The 12450-nt window shown below is 41.1% G+C and overlaps 1 protein-coding gene across 1 annotated transcript in view; it reads left to right on the plus strand.

The window, feature by feature from the left end:
- Megf10 (multiple EGF like domains 10) overlaps nucleotides 1-10569 on the plus strand; it is a 141630-nt gene extending 131061 nt beyond the window's left edge. Inside the window, exons 21-25 of the mRNA XM_028777167.1 lie at nucleotides 1260-1387; nucleotides 2333-2456; nucleotides 7622-7666; nucleotides 8419-8625; nucleotides 9651-10569. Of these exons, the coding sequence (XP_028633000.1) occupies nucleotides 1260-1387; nucleotides 2333-2456; nucleotides 7622-7666; nucleotides 8419-8625; nucleotides 9651-9862 (716 nt within the window). The 3' untranslated portion in view covers nucleotides 9863-10569. The remainder of the gene's footprint in view (nucleotides 1-1259; nucleotides 1388-2332; nucleotides 2457-7621; nucleotides 7667-8418; nucleotides 8626-9650) is intronic.
- Nucleotides 10570-12450: the final 1881 nt, after the last annotated feature.

Below are 12450 nucleotides of genomic sequence, written 5' to 3' on the forward strand. Positions count from 1 at the left end.
TGTGGTGCAGGCAGGGTTGTGGTGCAGGCAGGGTTGTGGTGCAGGCAGGGCTGTGGTGCAGGCAGGGCTGTGGTGCAGGCAGGGTTGATGTTCAGGGAGGCTGCCCTGCAGGGAACCCTCCTAGTAAAGTTAGGTTCTTTGGAATTTGGTGTTTGGCTGTGAGTCCATCACATCTGACAATTTTCCCTGGCATGACCTCACATTCTGAAGAGATATATGTCCTTAGAGATGTGGTTTACATCTTAGCAGTAGAAAAATCATCACTTTCACTTTTTTCAGAGTCTTTTGAAAAAAAGACTTTGTGTGTGTGTGTGTGTGTGTGTGTGTGTGTTTATGTATGCAGGTGACTGCTGGGACCAAGAGAAGTAGTCAGATCCCCAAGAGAGCTAGAGTTACAGACAGTTTTGAGCTACCCAGTTTGGGTGCTTGGGATCTTGGAATTGAACCTGAGTCCTCTGGAAGAGCATCAAGCATTCTTAACCACTGTGCTGCCTTTTCCAGCCCTTCAATAAGAAATTTTAAATTGGGATCAATGAATGGTTGTTTTATATTTGGACCATTTAATTCATGGATAGATTCTGCTGAACAGCCAGTCCAAGTTCCATCATATATGCATGTTGAGAAGAAAAAGAGACAGAGAGCACAGTCTCTGCAGTGTGTGCCTCAGTTGGCATCCTCCGGCCCTGTGCCTGCACAGATCAGTAACTGGAGAGAGCCAGGGTATACAGGAGACAAGCCCGTAGTATTAGCAAAAGCCAAGGAAGTCCCTTATGAAACCTCTTCTGAATCTTTCTGTCACAAGTAGTGTGTGTGGGTGGGTGGGTGGGGGGGAAGACAGCTACAACGAGGACGCTCACATTCAACCATCAATGGGAGTAACACTTAAGTTTCCTTTTATTTAGTCTTCAGCAATTACTGAAGGACTCTGGCTATATGCTTATAAATATTATGATTCTGGGAGAAGATGCAAAATAGGTAATTTACATAAGAGTGTGTTTTCAGCGTGGAGTTATTGTGTCAAGAAATCAGGTGTTTTTTAAAAGAAGCCGATGGGTGTAGATGTAGTTTCTTATGACACTATCTCTGTGTTTACAGGCCCCAAAGCTAAGAGCAGTCTTCCGTGAATGCATTCACAATTTCCAAGGAGGCAGTAGCCCTGCTTGCTCTTCTAGGGGCTTTGAAGAGTGGGCTGGGCAGGAGAGGAAAACATGTGTGCTATCATTTTGATTTAACCTAACCGGTTTCCTCTCCTTTTGCAGAAACCCTGCCTCACAGCAATGGCGGAAATGCCAACAGCCACTACTTCACCAATCCCAGTTATCACACACTTAGCCAGTGTGCCACATCCCCTCATGTGAACAACAGGGACAGGATGACCATTGCAAAGGTGAGAGAAAATGCCTCAGGAATCGGAATGTGGGGAGGGGAGAGAACGAGGCACACATTCTCGCCACTGTGGCTCTAGATACTTCCTGTGTCTTGCTCACTTGACTCCTCCTAAACTGCCCTCTGAGTGTGGCTGAGCATCCCCAGAGGACTCATCTCTAAGGAACCATGGCTTCCAGTCCCTTCCACTGCTGCTGTGTGGTTAAGGTCTCGCTAGCAACAATCCACACTGCTTATCTTCCGTCTGGGATAGTGTACCTCTTCTTACATGAGATGAAAACGATATCTCATGATTATGTCAATATAAACATAAAGGCCTATTGTGAAATCATAGTATCTTCTCTGACCACCTGTTCCTCTGTGTCCTCCCAGAATGCTCTGAGTTCCAAACGTACCTTTCCACTGTGCCCAGTCTCCATTGTCTGGCTCACCATTGTCCAGATTTCTATTAGGGAAAGAAAGAACAGAACAAAAGAAAGGGAATATCAAGTTAATTCATTTAATCCTTTCCACAGCGGCACCTCAGAGTTATAAATAGCACTTCACCCTCCCAAATACCGTGTTCGCCATCCCCCTAGGTCTCAGACAGGGTGTTATGGTCATGTTTATGCCCACTGGAATGGTCAAGGCACTGGGGACTCACAGCATCATGGAGGCTTTCATAGAACTTACACCCACAATTCTTTTCTTCAATTTAAAATTCTTTGTTTATGATTTGAAGTGAAGTCTAATTGGCAAAAGGTTACAGTGTGAAACGAAGACCTCCAGGTCTTGGGGGCGGGGGTGGGGGAAATCTGGACATGCACTCTGCGTGCTAGGGATGAGGTACCTCACCTATTCTCAGCCTGAATTGAGGGGAGGACCTTGCCATGAATTCTGAACTTACTTTCCTTCAGTGTGTTCTCTTCTTAAATCTTCTTGTTTGTTTGCTCTTTTTTTTTCGTAGTCAAAAAACAACCAACTGTTCGTGAATCTTAAAAACGTGAACCCGGGGAAGAGAGGTGCGTTGGTGGACTGCACCGGTACGTTGCCAGCTGACTGGAAGCAAGGAGGCTACCTCAATGAGCTCGGTGAGGCCCATGAGCGGAGCGCATGCGCATACTTGACAGTCTAAGTGTTCATTCTTGTGTGTGTGCTCTAATAGCCATCCACCAGAAACAGGCACCCAACCCAAATAATGAATTAAGTCTAACGCCTCCATAGGGCTTACTAGTAGCCCTAACAACTTATTTGTTTAACAAACACCATTGGGGTACCACTTTGCTCCAGGACTTCTAGAAAAGCATCTCTGCCTCCTAGGAGCGTCTTCCACATTAACTCAGCTCTCACCAGCTCTGAGAGGGGGACCCCAGCACCATGTGACAGCTGAACAAACAAACCATAAAGAGCTGGAGTTACTTCCACAAAGCCCGGTGCACTGTTTTAAAATCCTTTTAGAACTGACCTTGGTATGCTGTCAACTTTTGACAGGACATGATTTTGTCTGCTCTTAATATTGAATGCTGTGCGTGATATCCCTCCCCCTTTCCAGGTGAGGAAACAATTGTGAGATTAGTGATCTTCAAGTGTTTCGCAGTTGGGATCAATTTATATTCTTAAGTATTATTCAACACCCCCAGAGGGCCCCTGCTAATGTAGACTATGTCTATTTGATATTTACCATTATACAAATTAAAAATTAAGAACTTTTAAAAATAGTCATTTTAGCTAACTTGCAATAATAATAATAATCTCATTTCCTGTCACTGAGAGTATTTTATAAAACTACATTTTACACCACCCCCATCTTGCAGATTTGTAGGAAGAATAGCACTGCCTCACTGCCTTAATTTCTGTCTGGCTTAATAGTAAATAGCCAGATTCTCCTGTGGGCTCTGCAGTCGGTTGGTTGAGTAGCTCATGCTGTAGAGCTTCAGGAAAAACACACTGTTCACTTGAAAGAGAATGACAGGCAGGCAATACTGTTTTACTATTGGAAATGATGTTAATTTTGAGGACCTCTTCATCAGGAATTGTGGGTACCAGCTTCTGGAATATACTGCTGAGCACATGGTGCTGTGTAAAAATGAAAGACAAAACAACAACAAAAACTTTAGCCAAAAGCCCCTTAGGGGAGGAAAGAGTTTACTTCATCTCACAATTCTAGGTTACAGTCCCTTATAGAAGTTAGAGCAGAAACCATAGAGGAGTATTCCCCAATCCTCTCTCTCCCTCCCTTCCTCACTCTTTCCTTCTCTTCCTTCCCCCTTTATCTCTCTCCCCACTAACTTTCTTATACAATTTAGGACTACCAGACCAAGGATGGTGCTGCCCACAGTAGACTGGGTCCTCCTGCATCAAATTAGCAGTCAACACAATCTCCTGAGATACAACCATAGGTCAGTCTGATCTAAGCAGTCCCTCAGTAGAGGCCTTCCTCTAAGATGACTCTAGGCTGTGTCAAACTGACATTTAAGGCTAACCACAACAACATTTCACATATATTTGTTAAATGTTGGACTTGCCAGGAAGCCCAATGGAATGAATGCCTTAGGTAAACACAACTGTTACATGGAATAAATACTACACTTAGATGAATTTTGAAAAAAAAATCTGTCAACTGTATGGGCTAGACCCACTCGTGAATATTATCCTAAAGATGCGTAAATCAAAAAGCTCAGAGAGCAATGTCCAAACAGATAAAAGGAAAGGGGGAAAGTTGAATCTCAAGGTGGAGTGTATGACTGTCCCTTCTACCTCCTCTGTGGTCTTGCGTGTGGAATTTCCTAAGATGCAGGATGTAATCTCTATGTGCTGTGGAGGCCTCTTACTGTACAAATGTCTCAGTAGAACAGCAAGTGAAAACTAACTCTTAGTTCTAAGCTATAATAATGTTGTCAGTGGGGCTTTTGCTTCTCCAACAGTAAGATTATGTGTCAGATTTCAATACAAGTCTAAGTTACAATCTAGCCCAACAAAATATATGAATTGATAGTACTAATGGGGAAATATGTTTTGTTTTAACCTATTATAATTTGTCCTGATTTTAAACAATCATGGCCTTGATCACATCTTTGCTTTCGGACCCAGAGAGACCCTAGAGTTACTGCTGTAAACTCTTCATGAGATGCTCAGAATTTTTTTTGATTTGTTTCTCCCTAAGAGCAACTTACACAGGAGGAAAAAGGTAATTTTTCTTTAAAACACATAGGCACAATGTGGGTGGTAAAGCAGGTAGGATTAAAAAAAAAAAAAAACAATGGGAAAGTGGTTTTGTTTGTCCTTATTTGTGTGCACATATGTGTGTGAAAGGGGATGTCATAGTTGTGTCCCTAGAGGCCAGAAAAGGGTGCAAGATCCCCCACCCCAGAACTGAAGTTGGGCAGTGTATAGTGTGAGCCATTGGGTGTGAGTGTGGCGAACTGAACTTGGGTTCTCTGGAAGAGCAGCCAGGTGTCTTTCTTGACTGAGCCGTCCCTCCACCCCCGTGGAATAGTTGTTTTGATGATGTTTCAAATAGCCCTACCCTTGACAGAAAGAGCCAAGAGATTTGACTCCTGTTGTTGTATAACACTGGCCTGGAACTCTCCCTCTTGGGTTTATTTATTCATGTTTAAAATGGGGGTGGCAAGCATGGGCTGGCTTATTGTGGGAACCAGATTAAACTGAACATTTGAAAACTGCTTTCCTGAGGATCTGTACAAGCAGGAGATGTGAGGTACTCGAGTCCACCTGCTCCCTTACTAAATCAGCGCCCACACCCTCCAACAATAGGTGGGAACCTGGCTGAGTGGTCTTCCGGCTGCACTTGTCTCCTGATTTTGATCTAACCACACTGATTTCCTCTCTAATGTCTGGAGAAAGGATAAACATTGAGTCTAGACCCAGAAGGACATTTAAGAAAACTGCCTATAGTTTAGAGAGGACCAAGAGAACTTCGTAGAGTTATGTGATCACAACCCTATAGTCATGCGGCTCTCAGAGGCAGCATACCTTTCCCATCCATGGAGACTTTCCACCAAATCGGTGAAGTCCCCAAACCACTCTTGCTTTTGACACCAACTGCAAGCTCACTGGTCCAAAAGATGATAGTGTGGATTAATAATTTCAAGAATGATTCCCAGAACTCATTGAATGCCCCTGTAATCATGATTTCAGATTATTAGCAAAAGGATGTGGATTAAAACCTACCAAGGGAAGAGTTCAAGAACGGTCAGGGCATGAAGGTGACCAATGGTGTTTTCCCACTCAATTATAGCTACTTTTGACTTTTCCTAGCACAACATAAACCACTCAGTATTGCCAACTTAAGAGGGTCACCTTCCCACTCATATCCATGGTTGAGGGGCTTGTCCTATGGACATGATTAACTGCCTAAATGATTGTGCCCTTACTTATATTCTATCCCCTTATAGGCAAACTGATATGACATAACCCCCTATTTGAATTGTCCTTCTGGTCTATCTAATAAAGCTTCAACCTCGAGTCTCTAGGAAAACAAAATATTCTTACTGGGCAGAATATTGCAAGATCTTAGAAGTTGCCATTCAAGAGCTAATGGCCAGCCAAGGCCAGGCTTCTCTTTGGTAGGGTTCTGTTACGAACTATTTCATCCTGCCCCTCGATTGCAGTTCTCAACCTTTCTAATGCCATGGTCCTTTAAGATAGTTCCCCAAGTTGTGGCGACCTCCAACCATAAAATTATTTCCATTGGTACTTTATAACTAATTTTGCTACTGTTGTGAATCATAATATAAATATTCTATATGCAGATGTTCTTAGGTGACCCCTGGAAAGGGGGTTGTGACCCACAGGTTGAGAACCACTGCACTGTAGACTCCTGAGCCTTGACCAATAATGTGAGGTTGGGTTGACAACTGAGACCCAAGAAAGTGAGCTTTGGAGAAAAAAAAATATTTCCATATCTTGCCCAACAATGATTGGTATTAAACAGCTTCCTTTATGAGACTCCCTCTTTTTTTCTCCTCAAAATCCTGCTAGGGTATCATCACCTAATCCTGAATCTAAGGACATTAACAGATAAGTCTATAGGGATGGGTTAACATCCTTAAACATTCTCTTTAAGAGTTGGAAGGTTCATGACACATCATTATTCTCTGTTTTTAGCCAAGGCTTTAACATTGCTTTGAAAGATGATAAACAATGCACTGCAATGCTTACAGAAGCTTACAGGTGCTGATGGTGCTGTGACACCTTAAGTGTTACAGTAACTGAAACCCCATTTATTCATATGGTGCCACAGAGTCTGTAAGCCTTTTGAAACATGTTCTACTTCATTTAATGATGAGAACAGCTATGTAAGGCTGGAGTACAGGTTTTGGAGTCCTCATTTTAGAGAAGAGAAAACTGACACTCAGAGCTAAGGATCCACCCTAGAGTTATGCACCTATGGAGCGATGGGAGCTAAGTGCTCTGGCTCCTACCCACTGCCTTTTCTTCTCTCTTCTGACAGCTCCAGTGGGATCCTTGTTTGCTGTTCAGTACTAGCACTGCAAGGTAGCATTTGTGCGAGGTGCATTTGTGTAAGGTGGTATAGAACAGGCTAGAGAGGGACTTCTTGTCTTTGCTGCAGTGTGAATGCTATGGATTGGAGGTTACAGTCTACTGCTCTATCTAAGGTACTTACGACACCATTGTGTTCAATGTTTGCTTGCTCTCGCTGCCAACAGACTTCACATTGCCCAGTGTGAGCAGGACTATTTATTCCAAACCAAGACCCACCTCCATGAAATACAAATATTTGAAAACAAGCCAACTATTTATTTTGTCTAGGTAGACTCATCTGCAAATGTCCCCCCCCCCACCACCACCCTCTATACTGGAAAAAATCAAAATTTTCAAGTAAAAATTAATAAAAATGGTCAAGGTTCATCACTGGCTTATAAAGTATTAAGTAACTTGTGATGGAGATGATCCTATAACTGAATACTAGTTAATGTAAAACTAGTACTCAGACCCTTGAAGAAGCTGTAGAAAGTGAACTCTCAGGTCTAGTCTTGGCTATGTCCTTCATGGTATTCAGCCTTGATTCAATGGTTGCTATTCCCTTGTCATTTTGTTCCTACATGAATTCATCAGGCTTTTCCAATGTGGGTAGATGATGAGATGAACATGTATGTGCATACAGGATGCTTGGGTCTAGCCCCTGGCATGACTGCTATGTCTGTGGTAATTTGCCATGTGGACTCCTTTCCATTTACCTTCAGTTCTCACCCTTTGTCCTTCTTCACCACAGGTGCTTTTGGGCTGGACAGAAGCTACATGGGAAAGTCTTTAAAAGGTATGGTGTATATTTGAAGAAGGCTCTCAGAGATTTAAATAATTCTTAAAGTGAACAAAAGTAGAATTGTCAACATGACCTAGAACCTTCTATGTGATAAGTCGCTATGCCAAGACATGAACATGTTTGACAGACATGGAGAGAAAGACAATGGCGGATCTGTTTGGGAGCAAAGGTTCTAATTTTCTGAGGAGATATACTCACATTTTCTTTAAATTAAATGGTGTCTAGGGAAAGAGAAATGTGTAGTGGGAGATAGCTGGAATAAGAAGGGATCAGATGACCATCTAATGACCCTCTGCAATGACTCCGAGCAATACGGTATCCAGCACTGAAGTGTTACAGAGGGTTTCTATAGAACAAATGCCCCTCTCTCTGTGATAATAGAACTATCCTGTGTTTCTCAGACCATCAACTCCTGGTTTATAGATTTAAGCCTTGAATTAGTAAATTTTCTCATAGTATCAGAATAGAATTAATTGTATTTGGATGTGATCATCAAAATGAAATCAGAGCCATGCTGTTTTTCTCAGTAATCTCCTTAGAGGCGAGCTACAATTACTTTATAGATGGACAATTTTATAGCAAATTGTCTTCAGAATAAGTGGTAAGTGCACATTATTTTCAGAAAATACCATTATAGAAACTTACCCATAAAGAAAAAGAAATAATCTGCCCAAGGAAATTATCAGCAAGAAATGATGTTGCCCGTGAAACTACACTTTTTCCTTTTGTTCCATTTCTCTTCTCAGATCTGGGAAAGAACTCTGAATATAATTCAAGTACTTGCTCCCTAAGCAGCTCTGAAAACCCATATGCTACCATTAAAGACCCGCCTGCGCTCCTGCCTAAAAGCTCTGAGTGTGGCTACGTAGAGATGAAGTCACCAGCTCGGAGAGACTCCCCATATGCAGAGATCAACAACTCAACTTCAGCCAACAGGAATGTCTATGAAGTTGGTGAGTTCTCTACCCATATAAAGACCATTGGTGCAAGACTGTGTTCAAAGCAGTTCTAAAGTAGCCCATGGTTTATATCCCATTGGGTTTTACAGAGATCATATCATCTGATGTGAAATGAATGACTCAGAAAAACAATATATAGCAAATTTAAAATATTTTCCTTATCATCCACATGGCCATCATCTTTTGTTTCATCACCATGATAAATATTTTAGCACATATGTGGAGGAGCATATGCCTCATATTAGCTAATGCTCCAGGCAAGCCCAAACAAATGGCTCAAGTGGAACAAACATGTGGCTCCATTTCCATTTCCTGTATTCAATATATTAACATAATGCTTTTCATTTTAAACTTGCTTAATATGTCAGATGTACTCTCATGTGGATCTGATATAAATTAGGAGGAATTAAATATAAAATTATGCTTATTTTAAGTGCCGTCTATGGATGCCATTCGGAAAAAAATAAAACATACTGCAGCCAATGTTGACCAAAGAGTAGGTCCATATAGTTTGGTCTCTCTATCCATACATATAGAATGAAAACATCTTGATAATGAAGAAAATTAATTAAATTTATAGACAGTGATAGCATCCTTCCAACTGTTCTTTAAGCCCACCACAGTAAGATGAGTACTCAGCTCAATGTTTGAGGCCAAAGTTGTGCACATGTTTAGTATGTCCATAAATTAAGGTAACCTCTAAGAACACTTTCACTTGTAGAGTCAGGGGCATGGACTTGGTTATTCTCAAGGTGTCCTGAGACAATGATTCATATCCATAATCTCTGTTTATTCCCTTGATTTCTTCATCCTTTTCTATGAACACCATTTCTCAGTGTCTGTTTGCTCAACAACCATAGAGTTCTATTCCCTGTATGATTATTTAAGAATATTCTTTTTCAAAACTATTTCCCTATATTTTTTATAAAGTAGTTCTTTTGTGTTTGATATGTGCAAGAAATAGCAGCACCTTAAAAAAATTCCCTTGCTGATGCTTTTTTTGTTCCTGGTTATTACAGAACCTACAGTGAGTGTTGTGCAAGGAGTATTCAGCAACAGTGGTCATGTCACCCAAGACCCATACGACCTTCCAAAGAACAGTCACATCCCTTGCCATTATGACCTGCTGCCAGTAAGGGACAGTTCATCCTCCCCAAAGAGAGAGGATGGTGGTGGTGGCAGCAGCAGCAGCAGTAGCACCACCACCAGCAACAGCAGCAGCAGTGAATGACATCAAAGGACTACTGGGTGACCATTGGTACTCTTTCCGAGCCTTCAGTTCATCTCCAGTTGGCACTGCAGATGACCATGAATTATTCTAATAAGCAGTTGTTGGACATGTACCAGAAAGCTCCAAGCTGAGGCTGACACTCATCAAGGTGTGTCGTGAACACAGGGTTTGGAAGGAGAGAGCTTCATGATTTCTCATTGCTGTTAGGTTAGGAATGGCACCAATGACTTGTCTTAAGATGTTGGCCGATGAGGTGAACTTCTCAGAACCTTTCTGAGACACAGACTGGAGGAGACATTGTATTGTCACCTGGAAAACTAAAGTCTATTTGTTGTTTGTAGCATCACAGAGCCACTCCTAGGATTGTGCAGGTCACCACACATTTACCTAAGAAAAGTGAAAACCGCTAAACACATAGGAGACGAAGAATATATTCCTGAGTCCTTCTTGCATAATGTTTTTTTTCCATTTGGACTCAAGATCAGAAGAATTCTGTCAGGTGGTAGGATTGGATAGCAATGGGAGCAAATCTAAACATAAAACTTTATGTTTGTTTTTAGGATGAGAAATATACAATTAGAATTATTTTAGACATAGTATAAGTATTGTAGAAATCAAATCATAAATGTGGCATTTCTGTTTGACCTTTGGCCCACGTTAGAGTCTTGATTTCATTCAAATTGCTGTCCCATCATGCATATTTACCACTTGAGGATCATAGCTTATCAGTTATTAGTAAATAGAAAGATGCACTTGTGTTTTTCTTTTTTTTTTTTGATTGAGTGAGTGAGTGGTGAGTGGCAAAGGGTGTACATTTTATATGTAAGATGCTTAAGTTAGAGGAACCATTAGTAATACTTGCTGTAATATAGACTTAGAGGAATGTTTTCCTTAATTTTTTTCCCTACAAGTGACTGAAATGTTTTGTGCATATTTGGGGAAAGGGCACTTTTCTTATTAACTGTTGATTTAGAGAAACTATGCTTAAGCTGGCCTTTTGCATTGCTAATATGACATGCACTCATTTCCTTTTAGTTTGTATTCTCATTAAGTCGTGTATTCTGTTGTGTAGTGTCTGGATTGTTAATGCAGAATTATGATATGTCCATCGTCTCCTGAATCATTGCCATTCATCTTCTGATGAATGCAGTGATAAGAATGGATCGGTAAGAATGCATTATCTTTCTTTTGGAGGGAGGAAATGAAAACATACAAATTGAATCTATTAAAATTGGCTGTTGCTAAACTAGTATAGCAGCCATAGGTGCGTAGCTGATCACTGGAATGGAATTTTCTATTAGTCTGCAGTGGAGCTCTTTTGGGGGCATTAGTTCCCTGAGTCTTGGTTAAAGTCAGGAAGAAGGAGCAATGAGTATTACCAGTGATTTTGCTAAAGACTTTCATCAGGATCACCAATAACTGAGCATCTAAACTGGGACACTTGTAATAGTAAATGAGGGCATTACTAATAATCATCAGGCACTGGGTTTAAATATAGACTGTTCCCAGCAGACCAGAACAATTGCTTGCCTGGTGTGCACTATTGCAAACACAGTTTTACCCCAAGGCCTTTGTCTCATTGAGAACGCCAATAGGATACAACAAAGCATTGCTATACAAAAGCACACAGAAGAGAGGAAAGGCTGTGATGGTATGTAACAACCGAGCAGAATGACATGAAGACCCACGTGACAGTCTGTTGGAGTCTATTAATAATTGGCTACTACACTCATCTACTAGCAGTAGCTATAAAGTGTTGTCCTAGTCCGCCTCTGAGGTGGAGTATCTAGTCATTTTGCGTTTTACACCTGTGCCTATCATGATGGGTTCATTTGGTCAGGTAAATAGTTCTGCAAATGCACTTAGAGCAATGGCTCTTATATTATGTGGAACATTTAGAAGCAATCGATTTTTTTCCAGTAGATAAGCACTGTCTGCTCCCTAGGGAACAAGCATCGAACAGACACACGGGTTAACAACTAAAGGAGTCGTTCCTGCTAGGAGAAAGTTGAACACTTTCCCTTTTTCTGCTTAAATATCATCTCTTTTAAGCATGATGGTAAGATTGAAGTCCCCTGTGCTTATATAGAGATAGTTTTTTTGTTTTTTTGTTTGTTTGTTTGTTTGTTTGTTTTTTAAAGGTGTCTTTCCTCATTGTACTATTTGGGGGAAAATTTTTGTGAAAAGGTGAGAGGAACTTACTGGGATAAACTTACAGAGAAGGTTCCAAACAGTTGTCTTATGAAGTGGGGATGACATGCCCACAAGCTACCCTATAGAATCCTATTGATACCCATGTCCTAACACAAGCTGATCTCCTGAACCTGGATCCAAGGTAGGGTTTACCTAGAAGTTTCCTCAAGATTTTCCCAAAGTCAGAACACTTCACATTTCAGACACTGTAAAAGTCCCATGTTGTCTTTGGAGACAACGCGTAATTTTCTAGATATTTTTCTATAATTTCTCTCTGGTACCCTGCAGAAGAAAGCTCTGGATGACTTTGGTGGTACCTTGTATGGAACATCCATATGCAAATGTGGTCCTAGTCATTACTCTTCCCTTAGAAATTGATGTTTTAAAATTTTTAC

The sequence above is a fragment of the Grammomys surdaster genome, unplaced genomic scaffold (genome assembly GCF_004785775.1).
Source record: "Grammomys surdaster isolate TR1022 unplaced genomic scaffold, NIH_TR_1.0 278, whole genome shotgun sequence".
NCBI classification, from domain to species: domain Eukaryota; kingdom Metazoa; phylum Chordata; class Mammalia; order Rodentia; family Muridae; genus Grammomys; species Grammomys surdaster.